The sequence below is a fragment of the Tamandua tetradactyla genome, chromosome 12 (genome assembly GCF_023851605.1).
Source record: "Tamandua tetradactyla isolate mTamTet1 chromosome 12, mTamTet1.pri, whole genome shotgun sequence".
NCBI lineage: Eukaryota > Metazoa > Chordata > Mammalia > Pilosa > Myrmecophagidae > Tamandua > Tamandua tetradactyla.
In genome coordinates this window covers 24382562-24404998 of record NC_135338.1, presented here as the reverse complement: position 1 = coordinate 24404998, position 22437 = coordinate 24382562, and the positions used below count along the sequence as shown (strand labels likewise).

General features: G+C 32.3%; 1 protein-coding gene across 25 annotated transcripts in view; it reads right to left on the bottom strand.

Annotated features, from left to right (window-relative positions):
- Nucleotides 1-22437, bottom strand: part of GPHN (gephyrin) — a 750954-nt gene that overhangs the window by 195010 nt on the left and 533507 nt on the right. For 17 of the 25 annotated variants that reach the window (XM_077122754.1, XM_077122739.1, XM_077122741.1 and 14 more), the window contains one exon: nt 21294-21350. The exons of 4 other annotated variants lie outside the window; for them this stretch is intronic. In XM_077122754.1, the coding sequence (XP_076978869.1) occupies nt 21294-21350 (57 nt within the window). Of the gene's footprint in view, nt 1-12486; nt 12529-19068; nt 19141-21293; nt 21351-22437 lie in introns of all 25 variants that reach the window. 4 more of the 25 variants (XM_077122763.1, XM_077122764.1, XM_077122761.1 and 1 more) reach the window with 3 other exon arrangements.

Sequence of the window (22437 nt, the reverse complement as noted above, 5' to 3'; positions counted from 1 at the left end):
AAAAAAGGCATAGGGGGCCACGGTGGCTCAGCGGCAAGAATGCTTGCCTATGATGCCAGAGGACCCGGGTTTGATTCCCGGTGCCTGCCCATGTAAAAAAAAAAAGGCATAGGAAGCAATTATTAGATAACATAAGAAGGTGGCTAAAGATAAAAAGATACATGGGAAAGATTGGAATGATAGATTTCATAGGCTCAAAGTAGACACTTAAATTCAACTGAGTGGACTTAAAAAAAAAAACAGAGCTAAACTTCTTTTTACAAGTTATATCTCCTGTGAATATGCCATTCATTCTGACTTATAATGCTTACTGGTCTCCTCTTTCTTTCAGGGTCGCCTATATTACCCAAATGTATTAGAGGAGAGGATTTAGTAGGTGACAATTTGCATTCTTCTCCAATTAGTAATGTTTATAAAGAGTAATATCATGCTTTGCCTTTCTTTCTTTCCAGAATTTTCTGTACTTGACAAAGAAATGAAATAAACCTCATCACCAACCTTAGGAAAACTGAAACCATGACTGTAGGGAGAAAAATGTGGCCTAAAGAAGTAACATAGCATGTTTAAAGTTACGTAATAAGGGGGTGGTCCACAGTGGCTCAGCAGGCAAGAATGTTTGCCTGCCATGCCAGAGGACCCGGGTTCGACTCCCGGTGCCTGCCCATGTTAAAAAAAAAAAAAAGTTACATAATAAGGCACCAATAACTCCAACCTATTCTAGGAGAATCTTTCCTAAACAAATTCTTTTCTAGGACTCAAGAACAATACATGTGAATTTTAAATAATTTCCCCATGATCATTTTGTGAGTACAGGACCTTAGAATGGTGACTTCACTACAGACTTTATGACCCTAACACTACATAGCTTTTATTTCCTGAACAAAGGCATTTCTTCTAGTAATATTTAAGAATACCACAGGCAAAATACATAGTTATGATTTAAAAATGAGACAGCACTTCAATTTGTAAAATCCTTAAATGAGGCTCATTTAAATTTTTACTACATTCTCTTTTTGCTTAATAAGATAGTATCTACCCTTTTGTATTGATGCTCAGTAGATACTTGTTCATTAGTCATGACCTACAGATAATGTTAGCAACAGAGAATGTATAAATAACCAAGTAAAAATAACACAATCATACCAATTTCAATTTTTATATTCACTCAGGGCATCAAAATCCATTATAGATTTTTCAAACTCAGAGTATGTTTTTTATCCATGTTTGGAGCCTTGACTGAATTTTCAGGTAAAAAAGAAAAACACACATTGGATAATTAGGATACAATTTCTTTAAAATTGTACCATTAACATTTTGACTGGATTAAAATATTGTTTATTATATTTGTGATGTATTAGCTTTCTTGTGAAAATCCCTTTCTTAGTCTGAAATCTCACTAGAGCAAACTTTCTGAGTGACAAAACGTCTAACTCATTCCAATTTTAAAGATGGGTTAATTGGGTTAAAGTGAAATAGAATAACAACTCACCATTTCTTAGGAAATTGGGAACAGAACTGACAGCAGAAATCGTTTCTCTTAATTCGCAGACATATATTTATTTTACTTTGTTTCACTGGTTCAGAGATCTATATCTTATTTCTATGATACTAAAGGTACTTGGTAAACAACTACTTAGTAAACAAAATAAAGAATTAATCAGAAAAATTAGAATTCACTAGGATGAGATAGAAGAAATATCTTATACATGGCTAGAAATAAATACCACACTACAGAAAGTGCTTTGAAATTTGCTATGTACACATAAACTCCAGATATAAATACTCAACTAATAATTTTACTCCACAAACACTGATAATGCTGTGAGCAAATCCTTACTCCCTCTCCCTTTTCTTTACAGTTCAATGAGTATTCCAAGGAAGATGCCACTCTGGAGCTGTGGGAGGAAGAAAAAGGATGTAGATTCCATCACTATTCAGAAGCAGTCAAGGCAAAAATGACTTAGAGTAGGTTGGATTCTATTAGAAGTTAAAATGCATTTTCCCAAGAAATAATAGACAGATTCCTACATTAACCCATATATGTCTATGTAACCCTCAATTCCATGAAATTATATGCTATTTCAGTTTATTAAGGGTTATATAAACTTTTGAGTACTCGCCTAGAAATGTGGTCACCATTTTAAAAGTTATTTTCAAGGGAAACTGCTTTGCCCTACTTATAAGCTAGTGACTGCCGGCAGAGTATGACAAATAATGGAATTCAAGGACAATATAACAATAATTTTAAAAAGCACTACTCTTATTAGCCATATTCTTCTGAGGAGGGGTAGTATATAAATAATCTATTGACATTAAGTGGGAAAAGGATTTTAGAAACAATAGATATGAGAGATACTGGAGGAGACAGCCAACTAGCAGAAAGAATATAAAGACATCTTATAAATAGATGTTCATGTATTTCATATTCAATATACTTCACAGTAATTAAGAAAAAGAAGCAAGGCAGAAGATGTACAAAAGGATGGCAACTAGGTTAAGCCATGTTGATAGAGAAGGTAAAAATGATTTTTCAGTTGGATTGTGGCTAATTATCATATAAAAAACATATTTTACTGTGTGACATAAGTAGCAGATAAAGTGTCTGAGTCAGTTAAAACTAAAAATAACTACCTTTGGATCTTTAATATAATACCACTGACCACAGTGGTTAACATTTACTTTAGTACTTATGTATATTAGACACTGCATCAGCAATATTGAGTGACTCAATGTTTACAGTGCCCTATAGGTGGTAATATTGCCATTTTATAGAAATATGAGGTACAGAGAGGTCAACTTGCCTATAATTACAAAACTAGTAAGAGGCAGGGTTGGGTTTCAAACCCACCTTTGGAATTAAATCTAGCTCCAAAGTCAAACTTTTAAACACTGTGCTTAATTGACTTGGGTAAGTTTATTTCACTGTGAGAAAACCAATAAAATATTAGTAACTGTCAAAGGAGGAACATCTCCAAAATATGATGAGAAGCTGGCTAAACTTCTTGGTTCTGCCATAAAAATGAAAAAACCTCTCTAATAAAACATGCCTCACACCCTCAAATCCTAAATTCACATGGTAAATGTGAGGCTATTCAGGACTTTAGTATTCAAAGAATACTGCAATATAGAAAATTCCCAAAGAAGAAATTTTAAGTGTGGCTTTAAATAAATGGCTTCAAGAAATACTGAATTACTTAAAAGAGTAAAGAAGGAGTTACTACATCATTCTCAACTTTAGGAGAGAATTAGGCCCTAATATAGTATAACATCCATTGTATGTTATAAATTAACTTTTCTTTTATGGATATAGAATGGCACCATCCTCATAAGAGGCTTTACAATACAGCTATATAAATCATTTTCTGTGTTCTGCAGTTTAGTTGAGGAACCTTGATTAAGAAAGGAAATGCTTTTGAAAAGGGTGACCAAAGAAAACTACTTGCTGAAGCTCAGGCTGTACTTTTAATTGTATCCAAATATACATTTGTGTGAATAAGCGAAAGAAAAATTTACATTGTTGGTAGTCAGAAAAATACTTATCTGAATATTTAAGAGTTATGCAAAGATTAGTGGTAAACCAAACTCATTTGTAAATCTATATGTACAAACCACAAGGGTTTCCAGTAAAAAGTATGACCATGAGCTTAGAATTTATTAAACTCCTATAATTTACAGGAAGCTGTGTAAACTGTGCCTTCTATTTTCCTAGATAGAAGAGATAATTGTGTTAATTATGAAATACAAAGAAAAATGGAGACAAAATGATGGCCTGTGTTACAGAAGGACACAGGAAGGTATCTACCTAGTGAGGAGCAAAAATTTCTTTGATATTAAGAGTAGTGTTCCCTCAGTATAGGATAGAGTAGTAAAAAAAAGCCATTGGACATTTATATGTTGATCCTTATTTTCACTTAAGTTGCTTGCCAATACTCCCTTTGTAGCTTGGTAATAGATAAAGATGCCTTAGTTAAAGGCCTATATACAAGTTATTTATCAATCAGTTAAGACTAGATGTTGACTTCAATGTTGTTGGAGCTAAGGAAGATTTTCCTACTGACTTGATAATAAGTCTCAGCTTACTATATATGTATTACCCTAGATATCAACCTAGAAGTATATCTGTCCAATACAACTTACTTGTGTACCAATTCTGATTCTCATATGAATTCCCACCTGAATTTATGAGACCATTATTTTTTTTTATAAACTTAGTTCTCAACGTTTTTAAAACAGATTATCAGGGAGACTGACTGGAGTCACAGAGAACAAAGCTGTACTCCTCTCAGGTAAATTTCAGATTTCAACTATTAGCTGAGAAAGTCAGTTCTACAGTTTGAGACTCTCCCTTTCCATCATATCCAGTGTTAATAAAGAATTAGAATTGTAGATATTGGAATAACTCTTAGATACTGTTTGAGCCACACTCAAGAAAAACTGGGCCAGCTACCCCTACTCTTATTATTTATTTATGAATGGAATATCAGAGTATATTATAGGAACAGTCAGGCCATGTAGAATTAAAGTGCCTTAGAAACACTGACCTAGATTAATAACTACTTTGGGACATTTGATATTAATATATAGTGGGATATTTGAGACTAGGTTTAAGGACATGATTGAATCAGCATTTGGTCATTAAATGCTTACTGTGTGATAGATGGGGGAAGGGAGTAAAAGTCAAAAGAAACTAAGTCAGTGTCTCTACCCAATCAAGTCTTATACTCTAATAACAGAGTGAATACTATTATATATATATATATATATCAATTAGGACATAATGAAATTTCATCCACTCATTCATTCAGCCCCTTCTAATTGAATACCTACTGTTTGCCCCAGACTTATCTAGTCTGTGAATTATAGATTCTGTTTCTGTAAAGCAGCCTCTGCTTTCTAGGAGCACAACACAATAAAGACAATCAAGTAAATATCAATTATAATACAGTATGATAAGTGTTGTAATAGAAGTTAGTATAAACTGCTGTGGGGACATGTAAGAGATGATCTTAACTCAGAGCTGGCAGGGAGAAGGATATATGAGCAGAGTCTTAAAGGACAATTATAATTTAGCTAGATGAAGGAAAGGAGGTAAAGTCAGAAAAAAAGCAAGTTACTCACAGATGTGAGTAACTTGGCACAGTTACAGATGTGGGTAACTGTGGCAATTGGGAAATTGCAAGAAGTATGGCAGAAGATTTTTAGCCATGACAGGGACCATTAAGAGGAGAGGTTGATAATGGGTAAAAAGGTTTGTGGGTGATGAAGAAGTTTTAGTATTGGAAGGTGATGATGGTAGCACAGTATTGTAAAAGTAGTTAGTCCCACTGAATGTTATGTTTAAAAATGCTTAAAATGGCACATTTAGTGTTTTATGTATGCTACTTAAAAAAAATAGAGATAGGAACCAACTCCTAAGAAACATGGGAGTAACTGAAGGATTTTAAGTAGGGGAATAGCATGATTTCATTAAGATTTTAACAAGCTTATTCTGGTGAGCTATGTGGAATAAGGGTATGGAAACCAGTTTGGAGGTTATTCTAGCAATTCAGATTAGAATCCCAACTAAACTACTCAATGTAATTCTGGAAAGAAGGGTATGGATTCCAGAGATACAAAAGAGGCAGGTATTGATTGGTCATGCTGCATGTAGGCTAAATAATATCTTTCCAGTCTAAATAATTGGGTAGTGTCATATATTGAAATAGGGCTGCAGAAAAAAATTTGGGCACTGAGTTGCGTTTGAGGTATGTGGTAGCTTGGAGTAAGGTACCCCCAAAAAACATACTAAACTTAATCCATTCCTGTGGGTGCGGAACCATTGTTAATAGGACCTTTTGATCAGCTTACTTCAGTTAGCATATGGCCCAAATGACTCAGGATGGATTTTAATTTTATTACTGAGGGCCTTATAGGGGAGGTCACAGAGAGAAAGAGAGAGAAAGCCACAGGAACATGGTACTTGCTTTGCCAGCTAAGAAACTAAAATAAGGTGTTTATAACTCTGAAGAGAGATGTGGGTTAGAAATGCAGCTGATGCCAAGGCAGTTTCTTTATGATGTGATGATAACATATGTGACAATCCCAGAACAGTCCCTAAACAAAGCAGGTGGTATATAAGTGGAAATAATAATAGTGATGATGGTGGTGATGATCACAATAATAAAGCTGATTATGTCCTAGAAATATATACAGCATTACGGTCCAATAGAACTTTTTACAATGATGAAAATGTTCCATATCTGCATTTTTAATATGGTAGCCACAAGCCTCATGTGGCTATTGAGCCCTTGAAATGTAGCTATTGCAACTGGAAAATTTCATTTCATTTCACTTTAATGAATTTAACTGTAAAAGCCACATGTAGCTACTGGCTATTGTATTAGCCAGTGCAGATGTGTGGTGAGAAAGGAAATGAAGTAAGACTGGTAGTGTATCAAGGTGACCACCAGCATATAAAGAACAGTAGAGTAATGGCCAGATAGTTAGGAGGAAAAGCAATATAAAGTAATACTGTCTATAAGAATAATTGAAATTCTTTTGAGATGATTAAGGTGAATGAAAGTTGGCAAAGCAGGTTTTCTGGATGATGTTGAACTTGAGCTACTAAGGTGGAGGTATTTCAGGCAGACAGAAGAGTACAACAAAAGGCAAAAAATAAAGAAAGAACATAATAGGACAGTAAGAAGGTTCACCTTGACTGGAGTGGAAGGGACATGATAGGGAGTAGGGGACCAATCATCCTGGTTTCCCAGGGACTGAGGGGATTCCTTGGATATGGGGCTTCATTTTAAAACCAGGATAGTCCTGGGCACCTGGGACTTTCAATACTAAAACCAGAAAAGTCTTTGGGAAACTGGAAGGAGTTAGTCACTAGAATACAGGGTAAACAGTAGCTGGCAAAAGTATGAAAAGACTTCCAAAGAGAGGCAGAGAGGCATTTACTCTTGATACAATAGGGTAGAATTAGGCTGTTATAGCTGTTTTGATTAGAGAACTGAAATGAGTTAAAGCAGATTAGTTGGAAGGAAGATTAGTCTGAAGGAAAGAAGGACTATTAAAAGGGAACTTAATTACCTAGTTGCTGCAGTAATCTTATGTCTGAGTTGATTGTGGTTTAAGCATTGATGTTAGAGTAGAAGAAGAAAGATGTTTATTTAATGCATAATATATGCCAACCAATGAACAGCTTACATAAATTATCAATTCTCCCTAAAGTGCTGATGCTGAAACTTTATAAAATTTAGAAATGTTGACTTACTTATTTGTTTACTCACGCACTCACCATTTCCCAATATTTTTAGTGCCTCCCCTATGATATACCAAGTTCATTTATTGTCTTACCAGAGTCACTATTTGAAAGCAGACCTGGCTATAAAGTTCATTGAATGTGTTCGAGGTAAGAATTAAAAGGAAATATTCAAAGGGAGAAATAATACAAATGACAAAATTTAATAACACACTGGATGTCAAAGATGAAAGATAAGAAAGAGTAAAAGATGACTATGGGATTTCTATTCTGGGAAACTTTAAGAATATGACCTCTGATAGAAGGTAATTAGACAGCAGAATTGGTCTGTGCATGCCAGATAAGTTCAAGTTTGGATATACTGAATTTGAAATAGAAAAAAGACATTCAAATAAGCAGCTAGAAATACAGGTATAAATGTAGGTGAGTTATGATTTTATTATATATTATAATATACCAACATTTATGTGGACTCTAACTTTTCATATCTCCAATTAATCTATTTCATTTGCAAATTCTCTATAGTATAGGAAAAATGATAACATTATGACAATATTGCTAATCTATATTTGCATAAAGCTGGATTTCCACATAAGTACTAAACAGACTCTCTTCATTCCTATTACCATGAAAGAGAAGAATACAAATATACATATGCTCTCTCTCTCTTTCTAAAAGATATATATAGCTTATATTTTAGCTTTAAGACATTTAGCTCAATACTTTCTGGACTTGTCATATATGCATTAATATTGCCTCATTTAAAATTTTAAATTTCTTATGCTTTATTTTCATTGATGACCTCTTCTGTATTTCAAATGATCACAGTGAATAATGCAGTATATGAAGATAAACAGAAATTCACTAATGTGAACTAAAATAGTTTTCAAAAACGTTTTAAAAATCCTGTTTTATGGCAAATTTAAAATGTATGCTGAAGTAGAAAGAAGTACCAATCAGCTTGTTTCAAGAATTACCAATTCTTTTTAAAAAAAATGCTTTGATTAGATGGATTTATAAAATATCCCAGTCAAAAAGAAAGTCATGTGTTTTCCCATTATCCTACAGCAAACTTATGGCTAATCACTTCTTTGAATGTCAGAAAAGGATGTACTTAAATTACTTATTTGGCTTAAATAATTTGTATACTCCAATTCCCTTCTAAAAATTCAAAGGTGAGGTAGGAGTCAAGAAACTTTCCTAACAGCAGTTGTAGTGTTTACAAAATATACTATTTCAAGCATATTTCTTCAAGCTAATAGTTTCCCAACTATTGCAGACAGACAGCATGAAAAAAATACACACAAGAGTGAAAGGAAAGACTGGAACATCATAGACAATTATTCTGAAACAAACAAATAAATGATAAATTACTTGTTAAAGATTTTCTAAGTAAAATTTTATAAAGTAGAATATCTGAAGTGATTACCTCACAGTGTGGAATCTTTATTTCACGGCTACTCCTAGATTAAACTGTTTGTGCTTAAAAAATGGTCCTATTTTTATTTATAAACACAAAATGCTATGTTGTGTAAAGTATGATGTCCTTCCTTCTTTCCTGCCTTGTATATGTAGATGAATGGATCAATGATCTGCAATTTAACTGAAACCTCTATTTGAGAGAGCTCCACACTGTCAGTCAGTCAAGATTTGTTTAGATCATAATTGGTAATCTAATAGTACGTTAGGAGTTCAAAGGGCAACTGTTTTGAATGTTACTTTAAAAATGTTATCTTTTCTTAAAGGTAGCTTAAAGTTCTTAAGTATTCAATAAGAATATAATTATATTTCAGTCTGTCCAACCAACAGGAAAGATCATTTAGCTTCAAAGTTTCAAATGACCAAAATCAACCTTGCCACTGGGAAATCTAAGACATTATAGATAATTCTTTAAAGGTTCAATTTAGACCAGTAAAAATAGGATAACTTGGATGGTTATTAAAATTTTCTGGCTTAGATAATTAATGAATCTGAAAAGACTTGTTTAGTGCATATTCCAGCTTTGAAATAGGTAAGAAAGAGTATAGAGCATTATCTCTACCAGAGATTAGTACTGTCTCTACCAGAGATAGTAATAATTTTGGTTTTGGTTTGAACTAAGGGAATTCTGAAGCAATCTTTTCAAAGGATTAAAAGCAAAATAAAACAATGTTGCTGGTACAAAGCTGAAGATCAGTCAGAAATTTGGAAGGTGAATTCTTCCTTATTTTTACCTGGCTTGAAGGGATGAACAAGGGTGCACAACCTGAGAAACTGATCTCATTACATTCACAATATTTTATGCATTTCAAATACGAAGTCAATCCTAAAGGTTACGAAATAACCAGAAAATTATAATTTTGCTGAATAAGGTATATCTATTATATCACTATAATTATAAAATAGCATTTGTGTCTGGCAAATAGTAAGTGCTTAATATTTATTGAATGATTAAAAAAGAGAAAAACAAAGTCAACTACACAAAGGGATATCTAATATTTCCTTGAATTGAAATTTTGTATTTTATAGATATATTTACATTCTCTGATGAGATATAATCCATAACTGTATCATCGATCTGATAAAGTAAATATATATTGTGAAAATATAAGAATACTACATGCCTAGTCACAAAAATGATGACTTAACAATTCTGGAAAAGCAGAAAGCATGGTATTTAAGAAGGAACAACTTTTTGCCACTCATTTTCCAGCTTTATACCTTAGGCAAGACAAAACCTCTTTGAGCCTTGGTTTCCTCATGTTTAAAATGAGGACATAGTATCTTCTTCAAATAGCACTTTTGTGAAGATTGAGATAAGATATCAAAATACCAAACACAGTGCTTGTATTTTGTATTTGCATCATGGAACTGTGTTTTTTAAAAAGGACCATCAACTATACGGAGTAACTTTTACTAAGCAGTATCAACCAGATGAGATTACAAATCATCTCACTCATATATTAGCTCACTCTTATACAAACAATGGATAGATTCACTTTTAGTCATGGCTTATAATATTATTATTATTTTGTCTCATGAATGCCACAGAAGATAGTGGCATGCACTTGGTAAAGCCAATGTGCTACATTAGGGTATGAGAATGTATTTCTTCAATAGTGGAGGTAACTGGATATGATGAACTGTGAGAGAAAGAAGTAACTGAGTGATGGAAAGTTTGGCTACCTCTATGCTGTAAAATAAATAGTGTATTTTACCAATAGTCTCATCAAATGCCTTCCATTTGAAAAATTGACATATAAGAACATTCCTTAAAAATCTAATTTTTAAGGCTTATAGTCTAAAATTCTGTGAAACACTTACCAATAAGATTAAATGGAAAAAATTATGGAAGACTATTTCTGTTTAGAGGATTATCATGACTGTTAGATTCTTTAAGGAATTCTTCATTTCATTGGTTTTTGTAGCATCACAGATTTAAACATAAACATCATCTATGGGGTCCACAAAAATGTGGCATTAAGTACAACAGAGAAACCCTACCACAAATGACAAAAAAAGAACAAATTTCATGACAAATCAAGAAAGCCCATGTATCACAATGAAAGAAACAAACCCAGATGAAGCCAGAGTTCATTTAAGAGCTGAGTGCCATGGAACAGATGCCACAGCATACACAATACGCCCCTCCTCCCCCAGAAGCCAGATCCACATTCCAACCTGAGAGCCCTCCTGAGCACACGCTGTTACAGAGAAAGTAATACCCTGATGGATGCTGTAGGCTGTGATTGGAGATGATGCCAATGGTAGACTTCTTATACACTCTCATGGGGAATGGAGAATTGCCTGGATGAAGTGGCAGAAAGAAATGGGTTATATATATTTTAAACTGGAAATGATCATTATGGAGAATTAGGAAGACATATGGAAAATGTGATGAGATATCGACCTTCTCTTTCAAGAATTTTTGTGAGTACCATAAATATAATTCCTTTGTTTTTCATGTTTTGCTCTCTCTACAAATATATGTTTCAAGAAGAAATTAATTCTGCACAAAATAAGTTTTAAGACAAAAAAATTTGTGGCAGCTACAACTTGCAAAGAAAAAAAACTGAAGATGGTTGTAATTCTATTGACTCAGTTAACTCATCTTTGTGACGCTATGGGATTTAGTCATGCTATTTCTGTAAGAACTTTTTCTTAAAATTTTAAGTCAAAAGTCTGGTTCTGCATATACTTCCTGGTATTTTAGACAGTGACTTCTTTCTATTTTTCACATGATATTCTGAGAGAAAATTTCTGCCATCAGAATTGGGCTGACCATACAGACCTGTACATGGCAGCGATAATGGCATGCACAAAGTAAACACACATAGAAATATGCAATGTCTATAAAGTAAAAAATCAAAATCTTGAAATTCACAGGCTATTAAAGTTCTTTTATTTACTAATCATATTTTGAGGTATGTATATTCTTTTCTATCAGTTACTCCACATTGTCCCTGCTTTGGAAAGTAGATACAGCTATTCAAAATTCATTAATAATATTCCAGTGAATCTGCTTTATAGAGACAAGAAAGCCCATTTATGCCATTGTTTAACACAATCTGAATTAAAAAACTTAAACCACTAAAACAGTAAAAAGCAGTTCAAATTTCATGTAAAATATTTTGTTGAAAAAATATGAAACTCATGAATGATAATATAAAAATATTAAAAAAATACAAATATCAAGGGCATTACTGAGTAACCTAATCAGTTATTTTTAAAAATGGGAGTGAATCTTCTATTTTATATAAAAATAGGGAAATTCGAATAAATAAAAAACAGGGGAATTATATTAACTTTTCATTTAATAATTAATTTTAAATGATCTCATATATGTTAGGATATTAAATTAGGATTAACACTTAATACAAATCTTTAGCTATCAGAGACAGACACATCCATTAGTAAAAACTGGAATTCTACCTTAACCAATATGAGTTTAATAATCTGGTTGAAAGGAATCTTTGTGGAATTAATGTGGTGGTATCAATCAAGTTGGCTATTTGTCTTTTCTGGGGCCTTGCCATTTCAATGTGATACAGTGACCGTCAAAAAAGTTACTCAGATAAAAGTGCAGTATAAGTATAGAAGTTTTCCCCTAAAACAGGTGACTTTCCCCCTTTGGTACCCTCATTCCTTTCAGCCAAGTGCAAAGTGCAAGGCAAAACAAATTAAGGCAAAAGGAAAATAAAATAGGAAAAATGGTGAGGGCGAGCATGTTGATCATGTAAGAAAATACGTGCAAAATATACCTCAGATACACTATAGGTAGATGAGCACGAGGGAAGCCGAGCCTGGTTTTGCAGTGGGGAAAAGAAAACACTGTTAAAGAGGAAATGATAGCATAGTAAGGGTCTCAGAAGTTTAGATGGCTCCATCACCAACACATTTGCCAAATAACAAAACAGTCTTATAAGCAGAAACTTGAGTTTGAAATCATCTCAAGGTTCAAGCTATTTGAAGGAGAATATTGTGATTAAAAACAAAACAAAACAAAACAAAACCTGGCTTAAAAAACAGAAAGAGTCCATGACAGAGATGACTCTCCTTTGGCCAAAATGTGGTATAATCTTGCTGAAAAGATGCTCATTTGAGGAAAAAGCAGCAAGCTGGCCACTTTTTCCTATGATACCACACTGATCTTCATTGGTTTAACATTAGTAAACTCCACATGAAGTTATTTTTAGGATGTCTCTACTGTACATCTTCATATTATTCTCTAAAAGGGCACCAAAGCCAGCTCAGCATCCTGATTCTGATTTTCTGTTACTATTTTTTTCATTTTCAGTACTACTGAATGTACATAATTATATATATTTCCAATGGCAACACTATAAAATGTTCTCTCATACAAGATAAAAAAACAACTGAAACACAAATTTTTTTGTACCAGATCTTTTATCAGAGAATTTCACTGTTCTTTTAAACCAATATTTTATCATTAATTTTTTAAACTATTTTATAATCAAAACCACATTTAACCTTTATAATTCTGCATTCATACTTTTCTGGCCTGTTTTTAACTTTCTATGTTGGCATACTGCCACATTCAATTTTGTGGCCTGTTCTTTCATTATTTTGTCACATTGCCACGTGAGCTGAAATTTTAAATATGCATTCTCTAGTTACAAATTTTGCATGAAGTTCCAAAATGCAAAGTTTGGGGACTGAAATGAAGATATAGGAGAAAATGAGAAAGTAGAGGAATCAGAAATACTCTTATCTGATTTGCTATTTAATTTCTAGCACCTTGCACAGAAGGTACACTTTTATTTATCTGATGTGCACTTTTATTTCTGGCACTTGCACCACTTACTGGTGTTCAGTAAGTGTTTACTGAATGAATGAAGATACAAATTCGTTTTCTTGTATTCTTAAAAAACGGAACGGTGTGAAATAACATCAGAATGTTTTGAGCTTATTTAATTGGTACTTTTCTGAGGTAATCAGAATCTATTGTAAGCAAAATAAAAGCAATAAAAATTTGTGATAAAAAGTGTCATTGCCACTTACTGGGTTTATTGAGGTAGTTTCTAAAATATGGTCATTTTTTACATATTAAGAACTTAAACCATTTAAATTTCTTTAGCAAGATGCTAGTTCTAAGGAAATTCTGCTCTGCAGGATTCTGTGTCTATTACTGCAAACATAAAACTGAAAAACTTTATCTTTCAAAACAGTTTGAGAGTGTTGTTTTTTCCTCAGTTCTCCCATTCTTTATTACTAACGAAATTTACTTTTCAAAGAGTTATTTTATCAGTATCTTATTTTGGGATTAAAGTCAGTTCTGAGAAGAGCAATTCTATGGTGAGCTTTAAACACCTCACAGATGCGTCACTTCTCCAAATGATGTTTTAGGCTACTGTAGGTAATTTTATAAGATTTTGAAGAGAATATTTTAGTTCTAAGCACAAGTAAGTAGATTTTGTTATTTTTCAGTAGAACTGAAACCTCAGAATTGTAGTAATTAAGCTGTCATATTAAGGGAATAAAATTAGCCTGTTTTCCAAAGAGACATATCTAAAATTAATTTACTGTAATCTTTATCATTATTGTAGTCTAGTCATATTTATAAGAGGGAATATACTCACAATGTTACATAATTTTATAAATGAAATAGTTAATAAGTGCATATTATTATTATGAGTAAATAACAAAACATCAAACAAGGAAGACAGGATACTCAAACAATGTTCTATATACAAGAACTAAAAGGCATTGCATCAAATTTTGCCTAAAGAAAGTACAGTCAGAGACAAATTGAGACAAACTAATAAGGTAGAGCCATTTCTATAAGAATGAACTTCTTATAGAAATGTTTATTCATTTAAAGGTGAATACTCCCGATATTCTTTACTCAGTCAAAGCTGGTTGATTTGATGCAGATTTTTAAGGACTCTATTTAATTGATCATGTTAAGGTATCTTTCCCAGTTGTACAAAATTTCCTATAGAAAGTATAATGATTGTAGGTGAGGTCAAATAGGAAATTTAGCAGGAAGCAAAAGGTGAACACAGTCTTCATGGAAAAGGTGTAATGAAGTAATAAACAAACAAATGCAATGCATAAAGAAAAAATACTCCATAAACACATTTTTAAAAAATGTAAGAAGGCAAGAATGGAATTCAGCTTTAAATTCTAAATCCCTCCAAAAAGAGAAGGGCAACTATAATTTATAGTCTATTTATAATCTATTCATATAATAGCTCCACATTTGAAGGATTTAGTAATTAATACCATGGTGCATTTATTTTGTGTATATATATGTGAGGGGGTGGTGGTGGTGGTGAAGAAAGGCTAAGTTGAGAAAACAATGTAAAATGGATGAATAAAAATATAAAGGTATAAGATCTCAGGGGATCAACTATGTAAACACATGCTTTCATGCAGACTGATATGAAACCATTTCCAGAAAAATGAGTAGGTCTTCATTTCTCAAGCTCTAAAATGAAGTTACTTTCACAGCCTCTATTATAAGCATTTCTACATCAGTCATTTTGACACACTAGTTATGGCAAGACTTGGCAAACTTTTTAGTAAAATGTCAGGCAGTAAATATTTTAGGCTTTGTGGGCCATAGGTCTCTGCTGTAAATATTCAACTCTGCTGTAGCACAAAAGCAACCATAGATTATATGCTAATGAATGAGCATAGCTATGTGCCAATAAAACTTTATTTTTGGACACTGAAATTTGGATTTCATATAATTTTCAAGACACAAAATATTTTTCTTTTGATTTTTCCCCAACCATTTAAAAATGCAAGAAAACATTTTTTTGTAGGCTTTTGGGCCTACCAAAAAAAAAGAAAACCCAGAGTGTGGTCCATAGGTTATAGTTTACCTATCCCTGAGGTATAGCATTAACTTAATGAATATAGAAATGCAAAAAAAAACTCCAAAGACAATAAAAACCTATTAATCAAAAATATAAGAAGAGTTAGTTCAAAATTAAGTCTTGAATAAAAACACTGTTCTTAAAAAATCTATAAAAACACAATAATCGAATTCATTATTAATATTAGCTATATTTCATACTGGTCCTATTTTGGCATTCAGGAAATTCAGTCTTAAACATTTAAAATACTCTTCAAAAGACTAATTAATTTCTGACTTGATTCAGACATTTTTCTTAATACTTGGTAAAAACATAGTCTTATTTTAAGTGATAACTCCTCCCTTTACTAACTTTTCCACTTAAGTAACACCATTCTTTATCAGCAGTACTTACAGATAATTATCTTATTCCTTCTACTTCATCTCCTTTCTTTTTAATCTCATTTATATTCCAATAATCTCTCTGTATAAGCCATCTTTCCTATTATTGTTTGTCAAAGCCTTTAAAAATCATTAATATATTTGGCTAGCTAAAACTTATCTGTACATATTTGAGGGTGGAGAGATATTTAGAGTCTATGTAATAGACTGAGTACTTCGATGAAAATACAAAATTGTGACTGAGAGGTATTTTTTTTCTCTCCACTAACTTCATTTCATGAGTATTTACTTTTTTCTGAATAATTTCACATTCAGGCTTTCTTTGGCCTTACTGGTCTTTAACTTCTATTTGTAAATTTACCTTGATTTATATTATCTAAGCAAAGTATTAGTTTGTATTATCATACACTGTATCTTCTAATTATTAACACTGTACAGTGGTCTTCGATCCTGTGTATTAGTTTTACCATTCCTGCAACTAGATTCATGCATTTGATTAAATAGACATTTTTTTATTCCTCTTTATGTTGTCATTTTTCAGTCATTATTTTCCATAGTACATCATCAGCTTAAGGATTTGTAGTACTTTTTGCAGCCAGTTAATTCATTTTACTTAGGTACAGATGATAGTTTTATTATTATCATAACTAGAAAAAAACCATTTAGAGTTCAGAATACTTTCGCTTTCTATAATGTATACAAAAAGATGGTACATTCTTGAGTCCAATCCAATGAATGACAAATCATCCTGTTTTTTGACAAAGAAGTTAATGTAGTATGAAATGTTTTCACAGGAGAAATAAATATAATTTAATATTATTCCAAAAATTACAACTTAATAGAATATTCTCCATTACATCACTAATTATCCTTAATAAATAAGATGCTTTCTTCTCTAAAAAATAATACCTTCTAGCTCATACCAGTTGAAGCATTAATGATTAAATTAAGTACTTTCCCTCAAACTCTGAATGATCCTACCTTCTCCAACTATTTAATAAAATATTTACATGGAAACATGGTTCTGAATCTTTTATCTTATTGAAATATTCAGCACCTTTTTAATGAATTGAAAGGTACCCACATACTTGCTCGTTTTTGTGAACACCTACAATGAATTTTCACAAAATATAACAAGTTACAATAACTTGTTATATGTCATTATAGAAACAAAATCTGGTTATTTGGTATCTGGTATTGAGAATAAATTTATTCTGCTTCCCAGCAGTAATTTTTAATATATAAAGCATATTTTAAGGCATACTAGAGTAATATGAATTAAAGGGGAAGAAGAGAAACTAGACATTTAACTAAGAATTTGATTTACATCTTTTCTTAGCTGAACTCTTTAGAGAAGGTACTATTTGCCTCTTGATAGTTCTTTTCCTATATTTTGCTAGTTAATAGGATCATTAGAATGATATACCTCATATTCAGTCTTTCTAGAAAAAAGGTAATCAGAACAAGTGTGCCACTGAAAAGACACAAAAGAAGACATTAAGATCAGTGACTATTGAGCAGTACAATTGCCATAAAAAGAACTTGGAAAGTGGCATGAGATAACCCAATTTTCAAAGCACAGAACTTTCAATGTGATCCTAACTTAACACTAACTCCCCACTATATAGACCTTAGTAAGTCTCCATTTTCTGGCTTTAATTTGATTGGAAGAAAAATAATACCCACTTTCATGATTTTTAATGGGAGAGTATGACACTAAAATACATACATGATTGTCATTAAATCATTTTATGGGTTTCTAGCATGAAATGTTCATGTGTGTTTAGATGGAATTAATCATAAAATTCATAGTAAACTTTCACATTTTAAAACAGGGAAATGATTCCTGGGATGAATATGGATGATTTTCATATTCTAAAAGGATTTAGAAGACAAATACATTGAAGAGAAGGACTAGATCAAAAGAAAGAAGTAGAGAAATGAGACACCTATATTAATTTCCCTCTCTATCTAATAGAATTTAATTCTGATACAGATAAAAATTACCTTGGACTTTAGTAATCAGAATTTAATATAGAGATTTACATGACTATGTATAATTAAAAACAAGCTTGGAAATCAGAGAATTATCACTAATTTTAATCCTACTTTTTACAACAATACTATTATAGAAATATGAACTAAATGTTTGGCAATGATTCAAGCATAGGTAAATAAAGAGCTTAGATTCATAGTAACTTATTTAGAAGCCCCAGGAATAGGAAGTCAGGGTTAAACAGAGCGATAAGTTATTTACTGCAATAATTTAGCTTTTCTTCTGCCATATTTATACTATATACCATTTTAGAAATTTTCCTTCTTTCTTTCTTGAAAAGATTTATTTGACAGAATGACCAAACATTCCAAAAGTCTGAACTGTAAACAAAAAGTACTATTGTTAAACTTGCCTATATATGTACAGGATTGAGTGGTTATAATATGTTGTTCTCTTTCAAAATGTTATCTTGGGCATATTAGTCTTTATCTCAAATGTTGGGAAGATGTTTCATGAAGCTGTTCATGGTGAAGATTGTTACTACTTAATTTTCTTACTTTTTTTTAAATGACACCTTATAAATTATTCCAAAAGAGTGTACGTTAACAGAGGTCTATTAGACCAAATGTGTCCACTTGTCAGATTATCTACGACACTCTAACATTGATCATTTCTATGACAAATGAAATTGAATCATCCCTTAGATCCAGTCCATAATTTATAATCCTTAGATCCAGCCTATAATTTATAATCCTGCTGAACATCCAATAAGGGACAGAAGTCACAGTCAACAGAATGGCTCCAAATGAATTCTTATAAAAAGATCCTCAGAAAATTATACAATTATATAAGAAACACTGATTTTGAAAAGGAGATTTTTAAATTTTGCATTGGAGTCAAAATGTTATTAAACCAACCACAATGTTAGTCAGAGTGGCATAAGAGTCTACCCTGCCAGTGTAAATGTGAGCATGACGCCACAGCTAGAAAAGAAAGAGATAGGGGGAAAAGAGAAAAAAAGATAAAAAGGAAAAAAGATGGAGATGAGAGGACAAACCAATCAGATTTGGAATTACCAGTCAGTAGAAGTTTATGAAAAAAAATCACCGAGTGAAATCGTACATTTACTCTGAGAGAGTATCCTTTCACATTGCCTTCTAGGTGATCTCTGAGCTCCTCCAGCTTTCGATGGAGCTACATGTAAACATCAGAAAATGAATTGAAAAAGCAACTTGTTCTCTTTTCAGTTTTCCTCTTTTTCCTTTTAAAAATAAGATCATAGCATTATTCATTTCTCACTGCCTTTGCAAACATTTAAAAACATTAAAGATTTTTAATAACATAAGAACACATGCTCAATAAACCTGTGACTTGGAAGTCAATATTTTATTTTGCTTAATTACAGTATCTTCCCCTACCCCCCCAAAGCATTAGGAAATATAATTACTGTAACTATCCTTATAATCCCCTAGATATCCACGTTGAAATTTCTATTTGGTAGAAAATGGAGTAAAGATATTTAAAGATTAAGAAATATGCCTTCCCCCCACCCCAAACATTCTTCTGAGTTTAGGTTGTATCCACTTCAAAATAAACTGATTGAACCTAAAATATATCTTATGTTCTTAAACATATCTATAGGTGTACAGCCATAATCACAATGTATATACACTTAAAAACAATAAATATACTATTAAAACTTGAAGTTCTGTACATCCAAAATTGAAATTAAATTGTACACACAAATGCCTGCACATACAATTCAGTTTATAGCAGATGGTACTGCAGTTATGGATGCCATTTGCTCTTTATTTCACTAGCAGTAATTTTCAAAGAGGTGTCTGCCATGGCACCTTCTCACTTAAATCTAAGTCATATTCCATGATCCAAACAATAATGGACTCATCTTCCCTTCAAGACCAAGGTAATATACCTCACAGGTAGACAGTGAGGAATGTAACTGATACATCATCTGGATATATAAACTCATATTCTCCGATAGAATAATCTTAAGGTGCCTATTTAAAAAAAAATAGGCACAGAGTCAACATTTCCAATTCCCTCTGATTATCCTTAGTGAAATAACATTTTAATTAAAAAGCTACTATTATAGAGCAGTGTTAAAGAACAGAGAATGGCTTGTCTGGAACATAGGACACAAACATACAAACACACCTTTATCTATGCGCACTCATATATGTGCACAGACAAATAAACAACAAAAAAAGGAAGAAGGCAAAGAGGTAAGGAAAGGAAAGAACCAGAAATTAGTGCTTCATAAATCGCAAAATGGAAATAAATTGGAGGCGTGTAAAATTTTGAAATGGCAGTATTAGGCCTCAAAATAGTTACTGAATTTTGGGATATCTTAGTGTAGTGAGTTATCTGACATTTGATTAATTTAATTGACTACTGCTGTAAGGAAAAATGGGATTGTGATATAAAGGAGTGGTTAATTTTGGATTGATTCTTCTGCATATATTTAGAATTCAGTAAAATTTCTAATTTGCATTTATGGTGGCAGTATTCAAAGTGATCAATGGCTATATTTGTGTTTCTCAAGGGTGCTAATTTGTTTACTTTTTCAAGGTGATTTAATGTTAAGAGTACTGAAAAGCCAGGATATGTTAACCAAATGTTATGTTTAGCAACTAGCAAACTGGGCCATCAAATCCAAAATCTTTAAGCTGTATATTAGCAGATTATATACACAAATGGGCATACATTTAGATATTTCTGTTTCTGTTGACTGTTAAATCAATTGTTTTAACTTTTAAAAATAAAAGGAAGGGAATTAATTACTATTAGTTATATATGGGTCCATTTTACTAGCATCATATAAAATTCCTTTTCTTTCTATTTCTTTGCATATATTAAATACATGTTAACTCATAATAATTTCTTCTCTGGAATGACCTACAGATGGTAATGACATTAAAATAATATTTAATTACTTTTTATAAGAAAGGCAAAAAGGGGAGATAATATTCTAAAAATAAATATTAGTTCTCTGTGTAACAGGAACTTAACACACAGTCAGTGACATCAATCAGAGGAACGGTTACTCTAGGACCCCAAATTATAGGCACCTTGAATGAGGCAGTTGCCTTTTCTCTTGTTTGTGGTGCCAATCAAAGCTAGTTATTTGGCAGCTTGCCTTCAGCTGGTTGCTCTATGTGTAGCTGAAACAAAAAAAAATAATATGACCCAACAGCCAATAAAAATACTGAAATAAAAAAAATGGGATGGTGAAAAATGGAAAAAGCCCCCTCCCACCCACCACCCTCCAAAAGGGAAGTGGAGGCTATAGACGAAATCTTGCCAAAAAATGTTAGAAACATATTTACTTTCAGGGATCCAACTCTACTAGCAACTCCTTTGCTTTCATCCGGCCGTCTAATTTGCTACAATGAAGGAAGATGGGTAAAAAGACAGAATAAAGAAAAAGTGAACTTAAAAATTTTTCTACACATTCGTAAGTAATACATGCAAAAACATCAATTGATTCATTGAGGTAATTCTTAGGAAGCCTACGAGTTAAGTAACACAGAGGTTGTATGAACTGCTTTGCAAATAGATTGGTCACTAGAATTCAGTCTTCATTTATTATAGCACTATTTCGGATATGAAGAAGTGGGCACTTACTTTTGTTATCTTTGGGACTTCTGATAAAGCAGTATCAGGAGTAGTATTATATTTGTACTTGGCTTGCAAAAAACAAAGAATTACAAATATACCTGAGCAGAGAACTTGTTCTCTTTTAGTGTTTTAGTGTCTATTCTACTTTAATATCAGAAAACATCAATGGTATGACTAGAAACATGAATGTTCTTTAAGTGGAAAGATCAGTCCTGACAAGCATCATTCTTTATAGGTGACAGAGTGAAGTACCTCTGCTTGCTGACTCAAGCACTGAGGTTGTTCAGCTGTCACTGATATTTCCATTTAAATAATTTGTGCTGCCCAACCAGAAAATTTTAATGCCAGACCAGTGTTAGAAATATTCATTCCTTCAAAGCTTTATGTAATTTCAGTTGAATTTTCCTCTCCAGTAGCATAGGGGAGTTGAAAAGAAAAACTGTTTTTAAAATGTGTTTCACATCACTACATAAATGAAGTATTAGTTTCAATACAAAGTGTTTTATTAGATGAGATATGAACTAGAAATTCTTTTACTTTTTAAAATAGAGTTCTAGTAAGAATAAACATTTTTGGCTAAAGAGAGAGGCAAACCAAACCACAACAACAAAAAGCAAATGAACAAAAATAACAACAACAAAAACATGGGAAGGAATCTTCAGTGTAATTGATTTTATACTGTGGACTCCTGAACTTGCAGGATGACGGTTTTAATTCAGACTGGTATAGATCAAGACGAACTGTGATGTTAGGAGACTGTAAAAGTAGTATTAGTGCAGTACCAAGTTCCAAGTGTTAAAGTCCTCAGGAAATATAAGAAACCTGACCATGCTACACAATTATATTTCCTGG